Source organism: Antedon bifida, chromosome 11, assembly GCF_963402885.1.
Source record: "Antedon bifida chromosome 11, ecAntBifi1.1, whole genome shotgun sequence".
Taxonomy (NCBI): Eukaryota; Metazoa; Echinodermata; class Crinoidea; order Comatulida; family Antedonidae; genus Antedon; species Antedon bifida.
This window is the reverse complement of record NC_136236.1, coordinates 18,959,449-18,986,612: the sequence shown is the minus strand read 5'-3', so window position 1 is coordinate 18,986,612 and position 27,164 is coordinate 18,959,449. Positions and strand designations below refer to the sequence as shown.

Sequence of the window (27,164 nt, the reverse complement as noted above, 5' to 3'; positions counted from 1 at the left end):
TAAAAAACGTAGGGAAGGGGGCTTTAAACTTACTTTCTCCTCGACTAACAATATGTTGTCCCGAACCAGGAATAGGTTTATCAAGGTCTAATGATCCTGTATTGTATAAATAAAAAATATGGAAGCGTTTTTAAAAATATCATGACTTTGCCATTGAATGATAACAAACTTTTAAATAAAATTGTTAATAAAATTGGTATATTAAAAACATTATAGGTTTGAATCCAACTCTCGTCGCATTGCTTGTATCCTTAGGCAAGAAACTTTACTTATACCCATGTGTACAAATGGGTACCAGGAAAGGTCAAGACTTTGCACTGATTACTTACTTCATTATGGGAGTATGCTCTCATACATGTTTGATCCAAAAATAAGTGGGGTAATAATATGTACCAACAACACTTAGATAAATCCAGGATAACAATTATTAATATCATCTTTACTGCCCTTTTGATCTTTGTAATTCTCATCATTCTCAATATTATGTTTGTTCACATGTACATTTATTATCAATCCTCAATATATGGTAGTCACAAATGAAAGTTAGAACTGATCAAACCCAGATTAACCTACTTCTTTCTAGGATTTCTGTGATTCCTGCATTGTCTGCTTCTAATTCCATTTTAAATTTTGCAAGTTCTTGGTCTAATTTTCGTAAATGTCTGTCGACTTGTTCATAGATCTGATTGGTCATTTGAACTTTCTCATTAGCATCTTCTAAAGTTTTATAATAATCCTGTAGAAAATGAACATGCAAAAATATACAGATAATCATAATTAGTAAATTCATTGTCATTTGATTGGATGATTGTTGGTCACATGGAGTTTAATAGACTGGTGCTATCAAACTCTGACATCAGAGTACATTATTATTAGTGTTGTGTTACACAGTGAGCAACAGGAATGCATGGTTAGGCTGCCATATAATTGTTACTCAGGGTCCAAAAAAATGTCTGCCTTCTCGTTGGCCTAGCCTCTCATTAAAAGTAGGTGATATATATAATGAATGTTGTATATTCATGCAATGGAACAAATATTTTCATTTGGTGAAAGATTAAATGATCTATCTTCATTTTGCTTTGCTTGGTGAAAATAAACTTTTATCTTTCTCCTATAATATTCACACTTGAGCGGAATATTAACACACAAAATAAACCTATTAATCTTCTTTTTGAGAAGCGCCCTCTCTAGTTATCTTGTTAATGGGTAGGTATGAGGGTCAGAACCAAAAACTAATGGTAGGATTTTCAATTTAATTTAATTAATTTCTGTAGTTTTGATTAAAAAATTCCTGTAGAAAAAAAGTAATTCTGGGCATGCTCACAGAAGGATACTCCGACTTCAGTTCTGTAGTCGCTTGTCGCGTCATGAAAGCTAAAGACAACTACGCTGCGGTTTGACACTGACACAGTCATGGAAAACAGGTTTTCATTTTTCATTTCAGACAACCAAGCTATACAATATTTACCTTTCGAATACCATTGTACTGTTGCTCCTTCTTCTCGACTTTATCCTTACGGCAGCTATCAAAAAATGTTTTCACTCTTGCTCCTAAGTTGTCCATTGAATCTAAAAGTAAATTACACAATAAAAGTAAATTACAGTTAGACAAATTAGTCTGTTTCTGTTTTATTTACAGTTGAGATTAAATTGAATTTACTTACATTGCACAAACTGGACCAGTTCAATTTTGGTCACTGGTACAGTTAGGTCACTGGTACAGTTAGGTCACTGGTACAGTTAGGTCTATGTCAAGTATTTTAATGTAGTTTATCTACATTAACAATAATTTGTTATTGTTTTTCCGCTGTGGAATTGTGCTACAGAAAAGGGATCACTGTATTTGGTGTTATCTTAATACCTACCTTATTTTATACTGTGAGTATTTATAAAATTGGGGCTTGTTGGTAAAAAAACAATTACACTTTACAGTAGACCTAAAGATAAAACTACAATACACATACAGACACATAGCATATTTTAATCAATTTTGTTTACTTTGTACTTGTAAATCCATCTCTCGAATTTCTGTAAATCTTTCACGCAAATCCATAGGCAACTGCTCGATCACTATAAAGAAAATAATGATTAAAAGAACACGAAATATCGGAACAACTCCTAATTAATATATTCTGGTGAAAATTTTCATTAGTGGCCTACTACTGTGTAGTAGTTTTATATATATTTTCCAGGCACCTGTGGCGTTCCATACATTAAGTACCATAAGAATTGTAAATTGATCGCGGGGAAATTTCAACTTTGTCTAGGCTAGGCCTAGGCTAGGCCTATATGCCACCAACTGATGTTGCAATTGACGGGCCTAGCCTAATGTAATGATATTTATACTTGATGTATGATACTATTTGATCAATACTTACTCTCTAAGTAATCTTCAAGGTACAACATCTTTCTGATTTGTTAGTACAATTAAATATAATCAAGAATTACATTCAATATAGTTCACAACAAAACCGACCACGCTCACTCTGTTCTCTCTCCCCGGCCAAAACAAACATCTCAACAGAGCGCCGCCGCCGCGCGATTTTTCGCGAAAGCGAAATATGGCGGCGGTTTAATATAGTTTTCGTGTTCCACCGTCGTTGATGGCGCTGTATAGCCTGGGAGCACAAAAAAGTTTACACACGCGAGGGCAGATCGACCGCGGTGAGAGAGCTAGGCTAGATATACACCGACACACCACCGGGTAGGAAAATGTCTTGTGGTATATATTTTGGTGCCACTTCTATCTGCTTAGCACTGCACAAAGTAAGTACAGTATTTACTTTAATCATCAATATTTATTTCATGTACACATTTCAGTTACATGTATATTAAAATCGGTCACCATTGAGTTTTGAAATAACAAGTTTCAGGCAGTTGGATTGCGAACACATGTGAACATCACATAGCCTAGACTAGGGCCTAGCTAGGCCTACTATGCATACGTGCTTAGCTGAACAACAGTACACACGCCACGGGCAAGCAAAAATGTGAACTGCGGGCATAGCTCGTGTGGCCCCCTAGTCGTTTTTCTTGGCACATGTTATTTATTTTATTAATTATAGGATAAGACTAAGAGTAGATAACTTATTATAAATAATATAGGGCCTACCTACTGTAGGCCTAGCCTAGACCTACTTACTGCCTAGCCTAGGCTACATACATGCTGTAGTAGTATATAGTTTTTGCAGTCCTTTTAAAACAAACTAGGCCTAGCCAGGCCTAAAATGCACTTGTCAATTGTATGACCCACTATGACTATACGACCTCCGGGAGAGGTGCGTCGTCATTTGTCCGATGTGAGCCATACCTTATGAATACCATGACGCATCTGTGCATAACAAATATGACTTTTATTTAGGTGACCATGACGCACCCATTTTTACCCACTGTGACCATGATAAATATGATATGGTGGGTAGTAAAGTGATGGACATTGACACACCATTGTTCATTGATCCTAGTAAGATACCATCTACTGTATTTTTTTTGACGTACCCCTGCTTTAATAATTATTTGTAAATGACGCACCTCTCCCGGGGTCGCATAGTGGGTCATACAATTGACAAGTGCATAACTAATACATGCCAGTTTTAATATTATGTTACAGTAAAGTAAGAAGTACGGCCCAGTAGCGAGCTCTAGTAGTAGTAGTAGTAGTAGTAGTAGTAGTAGTAGTAGTAGTAGTATGCCTAGTAAGCCTACTAAATACTACTAGTAACTACACTTGGCCTTGGTCCCATTTCTTAATATTAAAATAAGTCACAAAATTGTGGATAGGCATTTAAATCTTTATTTTATTGTTTATTTGAAGGATGGAAAGACTGACGTCGTTGCAAATGATTCTGGTGACCGTGTGACACCTGCGATGGTTGCTTATGTTGGAAAAGATAGGGTTAGTATCTTTTTCCGCTGATTGGATTATTATTTAAAGATATATTTTCCTAAAAAAATAATTGTTTAAATGTTTTTGTTGAATTTGCCATTTTAATGTAACATAGTTAGTCACTTTGACCAAAAATTGGATTGAACCAAAAAATATTTACCTGAAAAACGGTAATTTAAGACAAATATTTTAGCCAAATTAACTGTCCAGAACTCAACAGGTTCTTGGTTTATCTTTTTAGAGAAAACAATACTCTTTTTAAATTTTCTTTTCTATGGAAGTGATTAACTTTATTGCTACTGCCTATTATTACCTATTCAAAATCTTTTATTAATCTTTATTTTTTGGTGGGAAATAAATCTTTAAAACGTTACTGTATTGACTTTTACAGCTTTACAGTAACACAAACAATGGGGAATTTTTTGTTATCGAGATTCTACAAAGAATTGTTTTTTGTTCCTTATCTCACAATTCTTTTGATTGCAATCAAACAAAGAATTAATTAAATTTCATAATTATTTTGTGTTTGAAATAAAATTACAAACTATTTTTGTTCCTCCTGGAGTTGCAACCATAAATTATTATTATATTTTTCCCTATGATTTGAAAGTATAAATAAAATTATTGATTAAAAAGTAAACAACATATTTCATATAAGTTTATTAGGTCTTTTTTAAACGACGTATTATCCACCATGAATAAAGATTTATAAAATAAGATTTTGAAGGTCATTTTGCAGTTTTAATGAAGTTCATTCACTTCCATGAAAAAAAAAATTAATTTCAATTTCTTTATTACTTGGCAAACTTGAATCATTTATTTTTCTTACAAACATAGAACGTTGGCCTTGGAGCAAAACAAGGACGGATTCGCAATGCTTCCAACACAATAGTGAATGTAAAACACATTATAGGGAAAAGGTAAGTACTCACAAAATAAACCTTGTTGGACTAACCTAAAATGTTGGGTTTATAAATGCATTTTTACATACCCTATTTATTCGAATAAATGTTCCGCTTTTTCAAATTTAGGTTAAAATTTCACAATTTGTATTTAGAGTTTGGAGAAAATTAACTATTAACTTATAGAGCTAAATTTTAATGGATAGAGAGAAATGAGAAAATTAATTTGATTATTTAATTATTATTTTTTTATATACACTTTTTAAATGCATGTGATAATCTGATCCAAATTGGACATTTGACAATAATGCCTACATTAACCACTTGGCAAAGTGTGTGGTATTAAAGTATAATTGTTGTTTTATTTTGCAGTTTCAATGAACCATTTGTTCAAAAACTTGTCAAAGAAAGCTCTTGCAAAATAATCAATCAGAAGAATTTACCAGTATATGAAGTAGAGTCAAATGAGAAGAGAATAGCAGTTACTCCACAAGAGGTCTTAGTGCTCATTTTCAAAAAGATGTACAGTAAGTTTATAATGAGACAAGCTTGGTTTACACCATATGCGATGCAGCGAATTAACAAGCATCATGCGCCATATCAAGATGTTGCGTGCAGTTGAATAAGAAATTGCGCATACTTACATAATACATCATAGCACCATTTGTAATTAATTCAGGCCTTGTCTTTTAAGGCGAGCGAGTGCGATCACTCACCTAACAGGAGGAGTGCGATTTACAACACACTTAAATTTGGTAAACGTCTACACACCAACATACAGACAGCACACCTACAGCACCCCTGAATGTATTGAGGAATGCAATTTGTAGCACACCTATAATTTTCAAAAGACAAGGCCTGTAATTTATCTCTCTCTTCAACCCATATCTGCTGCTGCTGGGCAAAGGCCTCTCCTAATTGATGCCAGTTGTTCCTATCTTTTGCAAATTAATTTATACCATTTTTAAATTTATATTTTCTGAATAATTCAACAAAATGTGGCATGGACAATCGGTTTCAGTCATGTGCTGCAAAAAATGAAAGTTCATCGTTCATTAGTGCCGCTTATTGTTAATTAGTACAAAATATTGAACGACATGTGATGCTTAATCAAATGGCAAATATACACTCAAGGTTATATATAATAACTTACTTTAATAGCATAGGATGATTGTAATTGTATATATCAATGTTTTTCAGGTATAGCATCATCTCAGGGTGGGTTAGATGTAATGGACGTTGTACTTACAGTACCAACAAACTTTACTACAGAACAGAGTAATACAATCAGGTAGAGTATCACAATTTATTTGGTTTATAGTCAGTGCAAACATTGAATAGTGTGTGCCTTATTCTCCAGGACACAACATTTGTGTTGCCATAAGAGTTGCCAAATATTATACAAACAATCAAATAGAAAAAGTGATATAAAAAATAGTTTAAAACCTTCCCAGGACAATTCTGATAATGTTATACCTCATTACCTCTAATTCCAACTTCCTGCACAAACCTTTAACGGTATGGATGCATGCAATAACATTTGTATAATAAACTACAAATATAAAACACAAAACTGGGGAAACGTTGGGCATTTTGACTCATTTGGCTGTTGACTTGGATCCAAGATGGTGGATAATGTTGTACTGTAAGTTCATATAGACATTGTACAATTGCAGTCATTTTGATATCACATGTGTATAGATGCATGAAGTAGGACAAATTTGTATAAATTGAAATACACATACCGTGCCAGCCTGTAAAATTTCAATAATCTCTATTTGTCTTGATCACTATTGATAGAATTTTTTATAATTCATCATCTTGCATAACTCTGATAAACGCTAGTTTAGTAATACTTGTAAAGTGTGTTGTGTTTTGATGTTTCTTATTACTTGGTAAAATAGAATTTTGCTAAGTATAGTACATGCTTATTTGTTCACACAATACTGTAGCATCCACAATTTTTAAGTTGTCATCCTGAATGTTTGGGTGTTATTAGGTATATATACTTACAGAACATGCCTATTCATTTTTAGGAAAATTGATATATACTGGTGTCACAAAAGCTTATATTAAAATCTGACTAACCTTTATTTTTCATATGTGCTAAAATATTAAATAGCACACCCTCTGTATTCTTTTTACATGGGCTGAAATATCAAGTAGTGAGCCCTCTCTCTCTCTCTACATATAGTTTTCCCTGATGTATTTTGCCAAGTACTTCACTCAGTTTCTGAGTGCTTTCTTTTTGTTACAGCAAAGCAGCAAGTGTGGCAGGGTTCAGAATATGTCGAATAGTGAATGAAGCGTCTGCTGCAGCATTAGCATATGATATTGGACAAGACACATCAGCAGAGATTAGGTATACACTACGATCAATTTCTTTAATTTTCTTTCCCGTAAAGCTAACACCCTCGTCTCATGGAAAAGTGTCTGCTTACTGTACATAGCCGCTTATGAAAGATTTTGTAGTACCTCACTAAACTTTTTATTATGCTAAACGTTTTTAGGCACCATCATTTTTTTATATCATATGATTATGAGTTTCATTATTTTCCAATAATTTTCAAAAATCATATTCATTGTCAACAAAAGGTTTAGGGAGGCCACTTATGGAAGAAAAGGCAAACAAAGTTTTTAACAATTGTCTAGAGGCTTTTGAATACATGTACATTATGTTTGACTGTGGTTAATCTAATATTACATCGTACAAACTAGGCCTTATACTGATTGTCTTTGTTTTCTTTAACTCTTCTCAAATCTAATCTGCCATATTGTACTGTAAGTTGAGTAAAAATTCTTTTAAAAAATTTAACTTACATACAGGAATTATTAACTACATAAACATTAAGAAGGCATCTAGGAAAATTAGCACCCCCAAAAGGTTTATTATAATTAATTTATACCCAGGTTGTAATTGTAGACATTTGTTTGCCATTTCCCTTTATTAATAAAAGCTACTTGTATGTTGAAAGTGTGAAGTTGATATAAAGAAAGAATTAATTTTGATTGAATTGTTTTAGTAATGTATTAGTTTATCGACTTGGTGGAACATCGATGAGTATAGCTGTGCTAAATGTAAATTGTGGTATGTACCGGATTCTTGAATCGTATGAACAAATGGACTGCGGAGGATCACATTTTACCAGCTCCCTTGTTGAGGCATGTGCAGTTGATTTCAAAAGGTTTGTTTGTTTTTATTATAATCTTGCATTATGTACTCTATAATTAAAAACCTATAACACAAGAATCTTATGTTCGTAAAATACATGTTTAAAAGGTATTATTTTACAATTACTGCTGGCACTGTTTATAATGATACCCAGTATTTAAACAAAAGCATTTCTTAGGCCTTTGTTTCACAAATTAAAAGCCATCTACGTGTGTGGGTTCGGTGAGCTATATATAGCTTAGATAGCTAGGCCTAGCATAGGTGGCCTAGCTACTTTAGGCTCGTGATTTTTTCGTTTTTACGTATGAAAAAGACATAACAAAACACCAAGGTGTCTAGGCATTAGAAACTATTGATTATAGTACGATTTTTCATAGTTTTATTATTGTTGGCAATGTGGGGTTTTCGTGTGATACACCATTTACATTACAGCCAAAAAAGGGATTCGGCAAACTGGCCTAGATCCGTATTCCCTATCAACTATCAAGCCAAGCACACATGTAACAATGCGTCAATAACAGTAGGGCAGTGTTCACCCACATGGTTCACACACTACTAGAGGAGTGTGCCATCAATATGTTAGAAAGGTAAATCATACTGTTCAAAGACATTACATCCCAGGGACGCATGTGCAACTTTTGTATTCGTGTACCAGAGATATATAATAATGGTATACTTTTATATTTCCAGTGTGACTGTGTGACCATGTACTTCTGATACAGTATTTTCAATGCAAAATTTGATCTCTTCTTCTCTTAGACAATGGCGGGTTGACGTACGCGACAACAAACGTGGGATGGCCAAATTGTCTAATGCTTGCGAGACATGTAAACATGTTTTATCCACACTCAACACAGCATCTACATTTGTTGAATCCGTTCATGAGGGTATTGACTTTCAAAATAAAGTTTCTAGGTAATTATACTGAAGTTTGATTATTTTTATCATCTTTTCTCTTTTGCATTGCTTCTGATTATAAAATTTAATTAATAAGGAAGCAAATGTCTGAAAAGTCTATTTTCATTTTTTAAAATTTTACATCAATCACAACCCCTGTATCGTAAAATGCATGCGGGAATAAGCAATGAATGGTACTTCTTACGGTTGGTGTCTTTTCACAAACAAATAGTGAATGTTTTATTTTTTTAATGGAGAGATTATTTTTCAAATCATGAAATATTCTCGCTATTATTGTTTATAATGTGTGTATTTGTGATGGTATTTAGTAAGCAGTCAATTGTTTAATTTCAGAGCAAAATTAGAGTCTCTAATACAAAGCCATCTTCAAGAATGTTTACAGCCAGTTGACAAAGTTTTAGAATCGGCCAAATTGACTCATGTAGATATTCATAAAGTAAGTAAAATTAAATATATTAAAATAATAATGATAATAAAGTTAAATTTAATATAGCGCAAAATGCAGGGCACCTTAATAGATTCTTGCCATTTGATTAAAGGATTGTGGGTCACATGATATTAAATATATGTATTATAGCAGTCTCAAGAGTGCAATCGAGTACTGCAATTCTGTTTTGTGCATTCATGTTACACAGTCCGTGAGCATGCACATGGACAAGAGGCTATGCCTCACTAATCATGTTTGATCAACCTGTAGTGATCAACTGCATGTAAGAGTTATTGGGTTTTTTTTGCGAAAAACAAACAATTTGCGAAACTAACCCTAACAGTTTCACTGTCTGTTTGGATAGCTTCCTCAGAAGAAATGACAAAATATCAAAACAGGACAGCGAAACTGTTTAAGTTAGTTCGCTAATTTTTTGGTTTTTGCAAAAAGAACCAATAACTCATGGATATTCAAAACCAGGTGAACATTTTTAATCAAGCAAAAGAAACATATACGATTATTTATTTCCATTGTTTAGGTCGTGTTAGTTGGCGGTTCAACCAGAATACCAAAACTCCAACAATTACTGCGTGCTAAGTTCCCAGAGGCAGAGATGCTAAATACGCTAGCACCCGAAGAAGTTGTAGCTATAGGTGCTGCAAAACAGGTAAATATTTGAATGTCATACTAACCCCTTGCTGTTGACACACAAAAGGTACAAGCTAGAACAAAAGCAGCAGTAATTTAACAAATTTGCTCACTAAATTAATGAATGGAACATCCCTATTTTCCCATCCTTTTCTAATGGTATAGTCCAAGGCCAAGGTGGCCGAAATTGGCACCTGATCCCAAAAGAAATCTGGATTACTAGCCCTTCTGAAGAACCACAGGTCAGCAACTACTGTGATGAGCACGCTCGCCTGTGTAAATTGGCCTTTACAAAACCTAGTACAACAACAGTGGGGTCTGTGGATGTACTGCCATAAGGAACCCACTGCATAATAAAAATGAAATAACTGGTCAAAGCCATTTTTAAATATGAATCTATTACTAAAAATTAAACTATTGTTTTATATTATTATATTTGCTCTGCAGGCTTCTCTTATTTCAGGACATGATGATATCCAGTTGTTAGATGTAGAATCTGTTCAAGGAGAGTGCATTCCTTATGCACTTCTAGTCAAGGTAAAATAATAAATCTTTCATACACTTGGCATAACAAAATATTGAGTGGATATAACTGCATGTGGGTGGCCAAAGCCTAGCATAAAATCAGAGCTAGCAAGAAAAACAATTGCTGTTCAAATAATCATCTGCCGGGACATTTTGGAAATTATTATAACAGCCACCAAAGTAGATTCTTGTCCTTTAGATTGGGTGAGTCATATGATATTCAATAAATATTCTATTGAGTCTTAATTTGTCATCGAGAGTGCAATGTTGTTATATCCGAGAATACTGCAATTTCGTCTTTCTTGTTCATTTTGTTTACACAGTGAGCAACCACACACGCCACAAAAGGCTGTTGACTGATCACATTCGATCAATTATTATATATATAATTATTATAACTTTGAGTGCTGCCTTTTTGGATGTTTTGGTTCTTTATATATGTTTATATACAATAATGAATGTTTTATATTCATGCAATGGAACAAATATTTTCATTCTGTGAAAGACAAAAATGTATTCTATTTTGTAAGCTTTTTTAAATGCAAGCTTTCTTATAAACATTCATTATTTGGATTTTTTAACACACTCAAGTAGATTCTTCTCATTTGATTGGACGATTGTGGGTCACATGATATTCAATAAACTACACTTTAGATCTCGCGACATTCCAAATGGCACATTTTTGGAAAGCAATATGTACTAATGTAGACCAATACCTGTTGAGTGAATCTTTCAACAAATGAAATATTTTCCATCATCCAACTCATAAACATTCATTATTTGTTTTATTAAATGCAAAATCAATTGAAGAGCGGTATTATATATAGAAATATTATTTTGTGCTATTTTTGTTTCTGAACTTGCTCTTAGGTATCAAATTCAGATGAAACTAGTCTCCAAACAGCTGTTCCAAAGAACACATATATTCCTGTGAGACGACAACATACATACACTGTACAAGAAGATAAATCATCGGTCTGTATAGAAGTCTACTGTGGTGAAGAGGGCAGTACAGAAGAAGAATGTATATTAGTTGCAAAAGTAAATTCATTTTTTTAAATGTTTGCGTTACAAAATTATTCTACTGCAGTAACTGCATTTTTCTTGCAGTAATGATGATTTAGTGTGTTTCAATGTACAAGATTATGAGCCAATTACTGCAATAAACAGTGTGTGTATAATTTTCTGAAAACTAGCTAAATATTGTATAAAGTTAAAGAGTAAACAAAATTTAGTTACTTCAGTAACTGCAGTAAATTAATTAAACAGTAGTAATAATATACCAGTTTGCAACAAGGTTGGTTCTTGTGGTAAGTATTATTGATTCAAGATTATAATAGGGAGATTTTACAAAAGTACAAATTTACAATGATGTATCTGTTTTCGATATTTGTAAGATTGCAAATCCTCCATAATAAACATTATTTGTTTCAGCTTGTACTGACTGATCTTCCAACTGATTGTCAAAAGGAAAAGCAAGTGACAACTGTATTCCACTACCGCAGGTAAGTTGATGGCTAAAAAACATTCATAGTCAATTCTATTCTTACAAATCTAACTTTAAATTCACTTTCTCAAACTACAGTAGTAGACGCTAGTTCCCTTTTGCACCTGCCTTGTACTTAAACTCCAAATTTGTTAACCAACTTTAATTGTCCTGAATACCTTGGAATTAGTACTTTTATAAAGAATCACATAAAAAGTACCAAATAAATCCTTTAAATTGATGATTTTGCAGACGTTTTTTAAAAGAGCAACATTAATAGAGGGCTAAAAACCTCTTTTTTAATCATGTTCAATTTCAATCAATGTTTTTAGCCCTCTATTATTGTTGCTCTTTTGGCATTCCATAGAAATGAAAATATTGAACATGGAGTATGCGAAATTCACGAAACAGTGAGCGTTCGTCCAATTTAAAGGATTTATTTGTTACTTTTTACATGATTCTCTTTCTTGAAAGTACTTATGAGGCCTAAATCACAATAAAGTTAGTTTTTTAACAAATTTGGAGTCACAATACAGTGCATGTGCGAAAGGGAACTAGTACCCTATTGAGGTTAAAATTCGGCCTAATTGTTGTAATCTTTCAATTCATTTCAAATTATAAAATACAACAACAAAACAAATATTTATTACTGATTTCAGGGAAGGATCAATTCACATCACATGTACTGAAGTTGTATCTGGAAAATCATCTGGCGTTACCATAGAAACCGGAGAATCTAGCGTTATTGTTGGTGAATCAAGTAAAAGTGTTAGTGAGGATGTCAACAATACAGCAGCAACACCAGAACAGTAGTGACTACTTATTAACTTAACTTGTTTACTACAAGAATGACCCTATGTGTGCATTTTGCAACGGCTAATTTGCATATTTTAATTTAATATATATTGCTGTTACCCAATTGATTGACAGACAGACAGAATTGACATTAAATGTACATGTATATGTTTTTCTGAAGTTTGCCAAGTTTTTAATAATTTAAATTAAAACTTCTTGCTGGATTCCACTGTGACTGGATCATTTTAGCTTATTAACAAAAAGACACATTTTCATAAAAGTCTTGCAGGCATAGGGTCTTTATATAAAACACCTGTTTTATGCAAATAAATTTTCTTTGTATACATAATAAATTAGCTAAACAACCAATTGGTTTTATTTTGTTGAAGTATTTTCGATGAGAACAATTTGCAGCTATAAAACTGCCTACATACATGCACAGAGAACCTCGTGAAATATTGTTGCTAAGGGTGTAGTGTTATTTGATTAGCGTACTTTGATTGTGATAGTCGGTTAAATACCAGACAGCACACATGTGCAGTAACGATTCAGAATTAAAAAAACAGGCCTCTGTTGCTTGGACAGATGCTGATGTGAAAAGGGTATTAGAAATGGTTGAATTCATATGATGATAATTATGATGACATAAGTAGGCCTATTTGAGTGGTTTTCTGAAATAGTTTGGTCATATAAGTTTTTCATGGTCGATGAAAGGAGTGGATGGGGAGAGAGTAGTTATACAAAACAAAAATATATAACCCACCAATCACAAAGACTCGTATAGACTGAAAAGAAAACTTTTTCGTCGCCGATTGTTTTAGTTCCAGTTAAATTTATCATGCCTATAAAACTGTAATAATACACATGCGTTTGCGTACATTGTGATATTGTAGCGATAAAGTAATACATGTACGTGAAAAATAATACTACTTACCGTAAATCTTCTAATTGTAACCCAGGGTTATTATTCTTTGATTGTTTTTTAGGGTGGGTTAGAGTAGTGGGTTACTATTACTAATCTTAAATTAGGCACCTGAAAATAGTAACCCACCCCCAACATTTCCGGTCAGCAACTCGTAGCAAAATAATAAAACAGTACGAATAAACAAATTTGATTGAACTCTAACTTTATTTTATAAACTCAAAAACACTCAATCCACCCCCACTCCCGAGATCAACATGCATTATCTCCTTATCAAAAATGTTGATTTTAGTGTCATTTTGTCAATAGTTTTTGTGACTCTAATAGTAATCCCCATGAGTTACTATTAGAGTAGTGGGTTATTATTATAGATTGACTTATAAGGTGGGTTACTATTAGAAGGGGGGTTACTATTAGAGTGTGGGTTACTATTAGAATGGGGTTACTATTCGAGTGTGGGTTACTATTAGAAGGGGGGTTACTATTAGAGTGTGGGTTACTATTAGAATGGGGTTACTATTCGAGTGTGGGTTACTATTAGAAGGGGGGTTACTATTAGAGTGTGGGTTACTACTAGAGTGTGGGTTACTATTAGAGTGTAGGTTACTATTAGAGTGTGGGTTACTATTAGAGTGTGGGTTACTATTAGAAGGGGGTTACTATTAGAGTGTGGGTTACTATTAGAAGGGGGGTTACTATTAGAGTGTGGGTTACTATTAGAATGGGGTTACTATTCGAGTGTGGGTTACTATTAGAAGGGGGGTTACTATTAGAGTGTGGGTTACTATTAGAATGGGGTTACTATTCGAGTGTGGGTTACTATTAGAAGGGGGGTTACTATTAGAGTGTGGGTTACTACTAGAGTGTGGGTTACTATTAGAGTGTAGGTTACTATTAGAGTGTGGGTTACTATTAGAAGAGGGTTACTATTAGAGTGTGGGTTACTATTAGAAGGGGGGTTACTATTAGAGTGTGGGTTACTACTAGAGTGTGGGTTACTATTAGAGTGTAGGTTACTATTAGAAGGGGTTACTATTAGAAGAGGGTTACTATTAGAGTGTGGGTTACTATTAGAAGGGGGGTTACTATTAGAGTGTGGGTTACTATTAGAAGGGGGTTACTATTAGAGTGTGGGTTACTATTAGAAGTGGGGTTACTATTAGAGTGTGGGTTACTATTAGAAGGAGGGTTACTATAAGAGTGTGGGTTACTATTAGAAGGGGGGTTACTATTAGAGTGTGGGTTACTATTAGAAGATTTACGGTATATAATTATTGTATGCGTGCGTGAATACACCACAGCAGCAACATATTTCTTATCTAATAATTCTGCATAATAATATGAAGGATTTGGACAAAAGACAACGGCAGTCTGAAGAAGCAAAGACAGGACAAGACAAGAATAATATACATGATGATCTATGATGATAAGAAACCAAACCCAAAACTTGGTTTTAAGGTGGAGAAGTGTGATCTCTGCAATTCCAATACTCTGGAGAGTGACACTACAGCGAGAGTTTAACAGAAATTATTGTAAAAAGAAAGGTTTTAAATTAACAGCTGGTAAAAGGGATTATAAAATATGTCAACAAAGGTTCTTTATCAAATATTAATTGATAAGATTAAAGAATCCCCGATATATCAATTGAATAGTAAAATAGAGATAATGAATTATATTTACCATTTACCTTTCAAATTCTGTCAGGATAATGAAAACACATTCATTTCAATTTTAATACAAAATCAACATTTTAGCAACATCTAGCACGAGGATAGTCAAATATTGACTATGTATTTCATTCAGTGAAGCATGAGACATCTATTATTTGATTGTGATATGGTGAAACCAATATGGTTTTCAGACATGGTGGAATGAGGCAATTCCCAAACTGAATCAATATATCCAAAATCCTGATCTGCTTTTAAATATTATTATAATTATTATCACTATTATAAAGAAATGATATTTAATAGTAGAAGTGGAAATTGTCGCTTTTACTACAATTTGTGAAGAAATTACTTGCATTCCATTATAAGTTTTTTAAAAATATCGAAAGAAATGCCAAGTTGTTCAATTGTTAATGAAATAGAGTATATTATAGAATAGACCTACCTTTAATAATGTAGTCGTGCAGATAAATAATGTTTTTTTTTATTTACGTATCAAGATTTTTAGAATACCTCTTGTTAGGTTGAAATCTGTCTAGGATGAAATCTTTTGTTATGTATTATTATTCCTGAATATTTATTTTTTTTTGTAGAGAACAAATCTAAAAATTAAAAAGAAAAAATATTCTTCCTCGTATAAGTATATTGAATGTGTTTCTTTTTATTTCCTTATAAATTGGTTTTAGGCGGAGAACTAAAAAACTTCCTGAATAAAGCAGAAAAGTTGTTCTTACGTTAGTTCCTTGAATATGATGAATATAAATCAAGCATATGATCAGATATTGATCTAAGATTTACAAGAAATTAAATGGAGATATAAACGTAAGGCCTATAAACTTTCCATTAAAACAGAAAACATGATCAAAGAAAAAAGTTTTAAAAGAAGCAGGATAGCCCACAAAACACAATTAAAAGCTTTATTTCCGACGCAATGGGGCGATTAATTTTTTTAGTTTTATCATTAAAACTTTTTTCAGCAGTAATATTTTTTTTTATTCATTTTCCTAGTCTAGTTTTTGTTGTTTTAATAGGCCTACTCTGCTTTTTTTTTTATCTCTCTGATGAATATAATGTAGGCCTATGGTAATGGAATAACACTCATAAATTAGCACTACTTGATATTGTAGTTTAATATTTTTATACCTTAATATTAATATTACTAGTAGCTTCAAAATATCCGTAAAATGCATTAGATAGTAGCCCCAGTGCAGGTTGGCCTACCTAAAGTTCGATACATTTTTGGCAGTAGAAAACCTAATTTAGCGTGGCACGAGCACACCCATTTTTGTGACGTTTATTAATTTAATTATAAATGGTCGAAATTCTGATTTCAAGTTAGCTGGAAATCATATATTAGGCTATTATATTTTGTCAATGCGTTCTAACAATAAATCTAACAATATGGGGAGAGAGAGAGGAGAGTGTGTTGCATTGGTGGTAAAATAATCCGGTTTGTTTTGACCAATGAGAAACAAGAATAAGTAGACGATCAGAACATTCAAAACAAAAAATGGCGACTAGCGGGAAGGGATTGAATGGCGGTACTGCCGCTGGTACGTAGGAGATGTAGGACCTAGGAATAGACATTTAAATTGTTTGTGTTGACTTAGTGAATAATTTAAGTATAATGTATACAAATATAAATTGTACACGTTTGAACAACTAACCTGTGTTAGGCAAATTTCTAGGCTGCGGCCGACACGTGATTCTTAAACAATCAATCACTCACCGTACGATAAATGGACCGGACGCCGACCGGCCTCCCTACTACTAGGCCTAGATCCCTCCATATCTGGTACGTGGGCTACGCTGGGCACAAACTGATATTGGATATTTGACTTACTGAATTGCTCATTCAATCGTGCCTGTGCTACACCAATATTTAATAGGGCTATTTAATAAACCCTAGCCTAGTAGGCCAGAAGGCATTCCAACCCCTGAATGTTCAAAATGTAGGCCTAGACATTTTTGTATTACTAATTAGGGCCTTTAAATTATATTAGCCTAGACTCTAGGCCTAGGCTAGTAGTAGGGCCTATAGGCTAGCTAGGCCTAGCTAGTAAGTATTTGAGACACAGAATCTGTTATTCAACATCGTTTCATATTAATTTTTTAATTACTTTATTAAAAAATGTTCCTCAAATATAAATTGTGCGCAATGATGGCTAAAACGTTTCAATGCTATACGCTGGTGTAACCTACATGACACCAGCGGTGTCAGATGAAATCGGTCGCGCTTGAAATCTGTCGCGATAAAATCAACATCCGGTATTTTGTATGGAGCGCCGCTAGATACGCTTTTTATCTTATTAGTTACGTTTAATATCGGTCACGTTTTATTTTGCGTTATTTTGGCTAATTTGTATGGGATGCACTAGATACATTTTTAATGAAAACGCTAATTATATTTTTAGTTAATTTTGAATATAACATTTCTAATTAATACTATTAACATTTTTTTTACCTTGATCGTTATTATTATTAATTAATAAAGGTGGACACGATTCTCAAAGAGGTAATCTTGCACTGATATTTAAACATTTAGATTTACGAACGGCGTATGGATGTGAGACACTGAGTTGTACTTAATTATTTACATTAAATGATTATTATAAATGAAGAAATAAAAGATATTCAAATTAAAAACTATAGTATCGCCGACGTATATACGTAAAATATATACATCGTTTCACAAAAACACGTGTAGGAGGCCTATGATGTTTCAAACGTATGGTTATTAGTAATAGGCCTATACGTCATCTTTACCTGGCCATATGGACAATGATCGTACGTGTTTTGTCCATGATTTGACACACTAGTGCATGTTTTTTTAAAAAGGGGAATCCCCGTCAGCAAAATAACGTACAGTTAACGGCTGCACGGTCATAGAAGGCGCATCTCCGATATGGCTTATTTAGGGGTTTATTTCAGTACCTCGGCTTTTAATGATCCGCATATAATTATCCTTTTTACTAGAAACTATTTTAAACATTATAAATAAAAATATACATGTGATTTGCCTCAACAATAATCATAACGTACGGACATAAATAAAATAGAAATAAAAATAAGGTGATCTAATAGTAAGTTGTTAACGACATGGATATGATATCTGCCACAGTATGCATAAGTTTTTCAGGTAATACATTTTTTTTCCATCCATTTTTTGGTGAAAGTGGGTAACAAATGTTACATTAAAATGGCATATTCAAAAAAGATTTTGTTAAGAATTATTTTTTCAGGGGGACAATACATCTTTAAGCTTAGCTTGTCACAACTATTGTCATTCTGCTTCTCATACAAAGCTCTAAATGGACTTACACCTTGATATATATGTTTTTTATATGTTTACCTTACAAATGACAATAAATTTACTTGACTTGACTTGACTTCCTGCGCAGCACCCTTTTTGTAGAATACACTACCAATAGACATAAAGACATCAGAAAACGTCAACACCTTCAAAATACGACTACAACCCCACTTGTACAGAGAAGCGTTTCCTGTCTAACTTCGTCAAGCACCTTAGAACATTATTTTTATGGATACCGGTGCTATATAAGTCTGATTGATTGATCTCAGTGTAAGATGGCTTCCGTAGCACGAAAATTAAAAAAATTGCTGTAAGACATCATACCTCTACTTTTCCCAAACTGAAACACATGCATTATCACATTTATATTGAGTGCCCATAGGTAAACTGAAGATACTATACATGGTTAATTTTTTTCAGATTAGACAAAATATTTGGAAAAGCCCAACAATTCAGGGTTGAACAGGAGAAACATCAAAAAGCGAGAGAATCCCAGGTCCACCCAGATTTTTCTGCTTCAAAATGTTTTATCATATTGATCAATTAATTTTTTTAATGTCTACACTGAACTAAACTAGTTAGTACTTAGGCAAGCGTTGAGAAGAAAGAAATGCACTTTGATTTTTTTTTTTTTGCTTAAAACACATGTTTTTACAATTTTCTTACCTTAGTCCCAACTAAAGTATAAGTTAAGTGCCCTAGCAGCAGCTATATTATTCAAAATTGTCTTTTCCCCAACCATGGTTGGAGTGAGGTCCTGAAGATTTGACGTAACATAATTATTGTTCTTCATTAAATGGTGCTTTTTTTAAATTAAAATTCTCTTTAATAATTTAAGAAATAATGATTTAGGTCTATTTATTATCAATCATTTTTGTATAACAATCAGTAGTAAACATGTTGTGTAACATAAATATAGTCTGAAATGATTATAGCCTGTGACCTACTGTACAGAACAAAAGATAATCCTATAGTACTGTACATAATCCGGGGTAGAGGTGTTACTCCCTAAGGTCGTACTGTAGTGACCCACATATCCCAACTTTCCAGTTTAACAAAATTTCCCAGCCATCAACAAACAATTCTTCATCTATTTTCCAAAAATATTTACCATAGAAGAAGGATTGTTTTGATTATTATTCAATGATAAATTTATGGTATAAAGCAGCCAAAACGTTGTTCATTGAATTGAACAGGTCTTACTTACAGATTACTGACTGCATACTGTACATCCCTCTTCTCCCAGACATGCTTTGGGGTTTGTGCATGTTTTACAAATTCCCATTATTTTTTTCAGCATTAGTAAACTATAAGCTTTTGCGTTTCCTAATGCTTCTGTCCTCTTGAATATAACTGCCCAAAGGCAAGGCGCGAAAAATAAGCCTCTCATTTAGGCTTAGTTAGACACATCTATACAAAATTAAACAAATTTTCTTGTTAATTTCAGGTACCATGCCTGCTGAATCTGAAGATGACGACAGTTATGAAGTAGAAGATATTGTGGATTGTTGCAAAGATTCTGATGTAAGTACTTGTCCATCACACAAAGTGACACCATGTAATTCCACCATGAAAGGGCATTTCTACAAAGTTACACTGCATGGTGCCACCACAAAGTGACACACATAGCGCCACGACCAATGACGTGTCATCACAAATTGAAACCAATGAAGTGGCACCACAAAGTGACAATTGAAGTGGCAACACTAAAGTTACACAAATGAAGTGGCACCACTAAAGTGACACAAATGAAGTGGCACCACTAAAGTTACACAAATGAAGTGGCACCACTAAAGTTACACAAATGAAGTGGCAACACTAAAGTGACACAAATGAAGTGGCAACACTAAAGTGACACAAATGAAGTGGCACCACTAAAGTGACACAAATGAAGTGGCACCACTAAAGTTACACAAATGAAGTGGCAACACTAAAGTTACACAAATGAAGTGGCAACACTAAAGTTACACAAATGAAGTGGCACCACTAAAGTTACACAAATGAAGTGGCACCACTAAAGTTACACAAATGAAGTGGCACCACAAAGTGACACAAATGAAGTGGCACCACTAAAGTTACACAAATGAAGTGGCACCACAAAGTGACACAAATGAAGTGGCACCACTAAAGTTACACCACTGTGACAACACTGAATTGAGACAAGTTACACCACTGGAGTGTCAAGACAAAGTGACACCACTTTGTGGCACCACAAAGTGATACCACAAAGTGATTACCACAAAGTGATACCACAAAGTGACACCACAAAGTGACACCACAAAGTGACACCACAAAGTGACACCACAAAGTGACACCACAGAAGTGGCACCATTGAGTGACACTAACCTAAATAAAATATGCTGTGAAGAGGTTTCTATTTGTTAAGAAAGATCAGGTCTAATACACCATAAATGACCAAAACCATAGCAATGTCAACATTTGTCTCTTCCTTTTAAAACACCGACTGTGAGTTTGAAATAGATTTTGTAATCTAATACATGTGTAGCCATATACTATTACTGTACTAAACAAGAAAAGTAATTTAGCTGGATTTTTAGGTGTGCAAATAATGAAATCTTCTATTTTTTGTTTGGTTACCGTAAATCTTCTAATTGAAACCGTGGGTTATTATTCTTTGATTGTTTTTTAGGGTGGGTTACTATTAGAAGGGGGGTTACTATTAGAGTAGTGGGTTACTATTACTAATCTTAAATTAGGCACCTTAATCTCAATCTTAAATAGTAACCCATCCCCAACTTTTCAGTTGGTCAGCAAATCATAGCAAAATATTTAAAACAGTAGGAATAAACTCCCGAGATCTCCTTATTTTCAAAATATGGCTGCATTATAAGTTTGTGTGACTCTAATAGTAACCCCCATGTGTTAGTATTAGAGTAGTGGGTTATTATTATATATTGACTTATAAGGTGGGTTACTATTAGAAGGGGGGTTACTATTAGAAGATTTACGGTAATGTCAAAACAGCCATTCTGACTAGGTCTTAATTTGCTTAGGAGAAAAATCAATTTATAATCTTGCAAGTTGTAAATAGACATTTCATAATTATAGATGTAATTTCTATTTTTGATTTTGCAAGATTGCATTCTGTTTTGTTTTTTAGGGAACTGAATGGTACATGGTAAAATGGGTCGGGTACAGTTCATCAGAAAACACGTGGGAACCTAGACAGAATCTTAAATGTCCGGCGATAATAAAACGCTACCAATGCAGACGTTCAAAAAAACGAAGACGACAAGAAATAAATCAGACGTTATCAAAGAAGATGAAAGTTGAAGGCCCAATCGTTCCAATAGACCTTACTTGCCAAGCAAAGAGGGTGAAAAGGCATTTATTGAAATGGCAAAATGATTTAAATGAGATAATCGGCAACGTTGCGCCAATTACCGTGGAAAATAAAGTGGACTTGGAAGGCCCTCCAAAAAACTTCACATACATTACAGATTATAAAGCTGGGCCAGGTGTGTTTATACCAAATGACCCAATAGTTGGTTGCGAATGTGATAACTGCTACTCAGCGGATGACGGTTGTTGTACACATAACAGCGGTACTGCTATGGCTTATACGTTAAAAGGCAAAATCAAGGTACAACCAGGCACGCCTGTTTACGAGTGTAACAAGCTGTGTAAATGTGGTATGAGGTGTAAAAACAGAGTAGTCCAGAAGGGCCGCAAAGTTCCACTCTCTATTTTCAAAACTGATAATGGCCGTGGATGGGGTGTTAAATGTTTGAAAGACATCAAGAAAAATTGTTTTGTTATGGAATATGTTGGCGAGGTAAGCATAAAAGTAGTGAAATGGAAAGAGATGACAACTGGTTGGTAACAATTATTCTTCACCCAAATTTTAAACTACTGTATATGTATATTTTGGTGCTTTAATTTTCGCGATTGGGAACATTACTACAAAATGTTCAACTCGCGAAAATGTTGACAATTATGTAGAAAAACAGACTTGCCAAGAAAATTTTAATAATTCTTCAAGATACGTTGGGCTTGGGCTATAAAAATAAATAGTAAAATATACAGTAGTGTCGTCCTACCATATTCTTGTAAATCGCTAATAACAATAAAGTTATAACTATAGGCAGTATCAATTCTACTGTTTGAATTTGAAAATGTATATTTACTGGATCCCTACTTAATAATTAATAATACAATAATTTATTTGGAAGCTACACTTGTGAAACAGTGGCACACTTCTTGAATGAAGGTGCGTCCAGAGTAAGTAAAATAAAAGTTAGAGAAAAAAAAAGATCAACAGCTTAATATCCATATCCCATCGAAAAAGGTAACCAATGGTGTAAAAACAATTTCATCTGGTTTCAATGTAGTAGGTAATTTTAATTTAAAAAATATAAACCAATAAAGTTACGTCAAGATAGTTTTGTCTAGCTAACCATCTAGACTTTGTCAGTTGGTCTGTCTTTGCCGCAGCCACTGCATGGCACAGTTTCTAGTAGTTTTTGTATGCCTGTTAACTACTGAACTTGTGCAGGTTCAACTAAACAAATTCGCTCCCAATACTGAACACCTTTGGGCTGACTTAAAATATATCTTGTTTTCTGGTTTCAAAGTCTGGTATTCATCTCTATCTATCTAGGCATAGTTCATCCATATGTTGAATGAAGCCCTCATAACATTTCCATTTCTGTCTAATTCTTGCTGTCTTAGTCCATACAGCCGTTCCAATGTATGTTGTTATATCATTTCTCCACCTTCTTTTCTGTCTTCCTCTTTTCCTCTTTCCTACCCTTGGTTGCCATTCTGTTAATCTGTATGTCCATCTATTATCTTGAAATTATTCATAATGTGTATTTAATGGTTTAATTAATTAATTTGGGACCTTTTGTTCCTCAAGAAAAGTCTGATTTTGAGAGAGTTTCCAGTTTTCAGAGAGGCCGGTGTTAGTATTAGGAGGAGTATAATATTTATCTAAAAATAATGTTGATTTTGACCTGTTGTGTGTTTGTAGGTAATAGGCAACGAGGAAGCAGAACGTAGAGGCCAGGAATATGATTGTAATGGACGAACATACTTGTTTGATTTAGACTATAACGAAAGCGACTGTCCTTATGTGGTTGATGCAGGAAAATATGGAAACGTAGCTCATTTTGTCAATCATTCAGTAAGTTAAGCCCTGTCTACACTATCAAACTTCATGTGGAAAAAAATGTGATATGCCCATATATGGACATGATGATGTCATATCACTACCATATTTGAGCACGTACATCATACTTTTTTATCAAACTAGTTTGATAGTGTAGACAGAGATCATGTCTGTATGTGAACAGTCATCATGACTTTAATTGCTCTATACAGTGGCCTAACGCAGAGGTCTAAAGCCCATGGGTCAGGGATCCTAAATGGCCCTCCAATGCAGAAGGTTTTGGGCGCTTTTAGCTGTTTTCAACATATAATGCCTGTTTTTTCCTCTGGATTTAGCCAGTGCGTCCATAGCTGTTACGCCACTGTGCTTCTATCAATCCTGTAAATGGAAGCTATATAACATTTTAAATCAATTGTTTTTTGTTGTTTAGTGTGATCCAAACCTGGTGGTATATGGCGTATGGATCGATACACTTGATGTTCGATTCCCAAGAATAGCTTTATTTGCTTGTAGGGATATCTCAGCTGGAGAGGAGCTAACCTTTGATTATCAAATGACAGGTAAGTTTATTATATACAAATATTAAACGTTTGTGAAAGATTAACTGTTTAATTTAACAAAGGCGGAGCTAAGTCTTTTCGACAACATTTCATACATTATATTATACTTTGAATCCATTATATTTCACTTTATTCAAATCCACAAAAAGAATATGTCAAATCGTTGACTCACTCATCCACAACATACAATTTAAAATATTGGTAATACTCACAACATGCGGAGGACCATTTTCCTTTTTAAATAAAGACTTGCAAGGGTGATCCCCTCTATCCTCCTATTATGGTTAATGTAAACTTATGAATCGCTTATTTACCAAAAGTTATCCATCCCAAGTAAAGGGTGGGGCTTATGGTATGTTGGCAACAAGGAGAGGCATGTCACAAGATAAATCAGAAGCACGAATCAAATGCTTTTTTTAACCAAAGACATCTCTCAAAGAATCTTCATCCTCCTTCTGGACATAATCCGCAGAACCTGTACACGCGGGTTTGGTGGGAACCACTGAGAATTTACATACTTAATATAATAATATTCAAAAGAAAAAAATGTAAACAATTAATGTTACATTAGTTATTTTGTTTTAAACTGTTGTCCTTTTACTTTACCTTGTGTAGGGGCAACGGGTATACCACAAGCTACAAGTAAAGGGAACTCACCTGAAAAGAATAGGAACTCACCAGAAAAGAATAGGGACACACCTGAAAAGAATAGGGACGTCACACCTGAAATGAATAGCAACACACCTGAAATGAATAGGAACACACCTGAAAAGAATACAAACACATTATCTACCGAAAATTCAATTGGCAAGCTGGAGCCTATTCCATGCCGTTGCGGTGCTGACAATTGTCAAGGATTCTTGTACTAAACTGTACAATAGAGAATTAGGATACTAACACTAACAGAACACTAACCCCTTGACAACTAGTTGTTAGTTAGTTGTGGGTGATGTGGGGGAGTATTCATGGTGGTACAGTGCTTGTCTTGGGATAATTGTAGTTTTCCTAGAATTTCTTTTAAAATGAGAGTTAAAAAACTATACAGCATGTTTATGGTTAAATCAAGTTTACAATTTAAGGTTGAAACAACATTTATTAGAATAATGTGTAAGGGACCATTTCAACAATAATTTAGATAATTTTGTGTACTCTTCTTTTAAACCTGTTTATTTGTTTGGTCGAAAAACATTGTAAACTTTTACAAAAAAACAAGCTAAAATTATATGTTGCAGTTGAAAAATGTAGTAACTACAGTAAAATACATTACTGGACATGGTCCCTAAAGATGTAGTAACTACAGTATAATACATTACTGGACATGGTCCCTAAAGATGTAGTAACTACAGTATAATACATTACTGGACATGGTCCCTAAAGATGTAGTAACTACAGTATAATACATTACTGGACATGGTCCCTAAAGATGTAGTAACTACAGTATAATACATTACTGGACATGGTCCCTAAAGATGTAGTAACTACAGTATAATACATTACTGGACATGGTCCCTAAAGATGTAGTAACTACAGTATAATACATTACTGGACATGGTCCCTAAAGATGTAGTAACTACAGTATAATACATTACTGGACATGGTCCCTAAAGATTATCTTAATCAGGAAACATCTTTAAAAAAAAATTGTGAATCTTTTCTGTGGTATGATTAAGGAGAGTTTAACACTTTACCCATTATGGTTATTAATATTTTATTTCACATATTTTTACATTATTCATTTTAGGACAGCAATTTAAAAACGAATGTTAATTCAACCAAATACAGTGGTGAATTAAATGGTGCATGCTTACTTACACATACACAGGTAACTGTTTGTACATTATTAAACACTGCCTATTATACACATTAGGATAACTACCCCATTGCACCATGACCCCACTTTGGACTAGGTTTAGTTTGATAGTGTGTACTGTACTATAGTTGAGGACCATCAAATCATAATTTCTGTATTCTCCGTTGCATGTGTATTTGAAGTGTCTATATATATATTATATTTTTGGCAGATGATGTAATCATACACAGATTTTTTAACTACACCGTTTTAGCACATCTGAAGTTTTTTTAAATGATGCGACAAAATGTTTATTGTTAGAATTTTGTTAAATTAGTTTTATAGCACAACAATGTCATTTTCAGACATACTATTTTATGACGCTGCCCTCTATGTCAGCAATGTGACGTATGACAAGCTTTTAAAGATTTAGCATACAAATTAAGGAAATTGATTGGTTTATAAAGTACTTCAAGAACTTCATGACCATATTTATATATATTTTTAAGGTTCTGACTTTAATTTGTAATAAGATACAGTACAATAAAGTAGAAAATTGAATGAATGGATAATTGAATGAATGGATAATTGTATATATTTTGTGTACATCAAACTACCTTTTTTTTTCAACTTTAGGCCGTGTTTCCACAGCCAAAAATTAACCGATAATTAACCAATAAACTGCCTGTGGAAACAGGGTTTAACCGATTCCACTCGAGAACAATTAACCGATAATTATCTCATTCAAATCGGATAAATATCGAATAAATGCAATAATTTGTAACCTTTGACCTGGAGGACAAATTGTTGCGCTGTGATTAGGCATCTAGTTGTTTTGGTATAACTGATCATGCGCACTTTATTGGTTTATTTTGTTTTGGCTGCGGAAACAGGGCCATATTTATAGAGGGTAATCCTTCCAGCTGGACAAATTAATATCAGTTGATATTCAGGGGCCCTCTTAAATTAAAAATACATAAAGATAAATTACTTTACGATTATTTACAAAAATAGGCTATTAGA

At 33.6% G+C, this 27,164-nt stretch overlaps 3 protein-coding genes across 5 annotated transcripts in view; 2 read left to right on the top strand and 1 right to left on the bottom strand.

The window, feature by feature from the left end:
• LOC144856524 (inhibitor of growth protein 3-like) overlaps positions 1–27,164 on the bottom strand; it is a 141,231-nt gene that overhangs the window by 5,229 nt on the left and 108,838 nt on the right. For 2 of the 3 annotated variants that reach the window (XM_078714539.1, XM_078714538.1), the window contains exons 2-6: positions 2,379–2,482; positions 1,999–2,070; positions 1,469–1,569; positions 574–736; positions 34–96 (exon numbers count right to left, since the gene is read on the bottom strand). In XM_078714539.1, the coding sequence (XP_078570665.1) occupies positions 34–96; positions 574–736; positions 1,469–1,569; positions 1,999–2,070; positions 2,379–2,406 (427 nt within the window). In that variant the 5' untranslated portion in view covers positions 2,407–2,482. Of the gene's footprint in view, positions 1–33; positions 97–573; positions 737–1,468; positions 1,570–1,998; positions 2,071–2,378; positions 2,523–27,164 lie in introns of those variants that run through there. The other variant, XM_078714537.1, reaches the window with a different exon arrangement.
• On the top strand, positions 2,611–13,128 carry LOC144856519 (heat shock 70 kDa protein 14-B-like). The gene is made up of 14 exons (XM_078714531.1): positions 2,611–2,766; positions 3,815–3,895; positions 4,724–4,806; positions 5,161–5,315; positions 5,989–6,079; positions 7,046–7,150; positions 7,812–7,973; positions 8,720–8,875; positions 9,212–9,314; positions 9,844–9,972; positions 10,401–10,490; positions 11,349–11,519; positions 11,913–11,983; positions 12,624–13,128. Exons 1-14 carry the CDS (start codon positions 2,713–2,715, stop codon positions 12,775–12,777), a joined length of 1,605 nt encoding a protein of 534 aa, XP_078570657.1. The 5' UTR covers positions 2,611–2,712; the 3' UTR covers positions 12,778–13,128.
• On the top strand, positions 16,839–26,718 carry LOC144856522 (histone-lysine N-methyltransferase SUV39H2-like). The gene is made up of 6 exons (XM_078714535.1): positions 16,839–16,901; positions 20,109–20,185; positions 21,783–22,457; positions 23,655–23,807; positions 24,223–24,352; positions 24,968–26,718. The coding sequence occupies exons 1-6, from the start codon at positions 16,859–16,861 to the stop codon at positions 25,219–25,221; spliced, it is 1,332 nt and encodes a 443-aa protein (XP_078570661.1). The 5' UTR covers positions 16,839–16,858; the 3' UTR covers positions 25,222–26,718.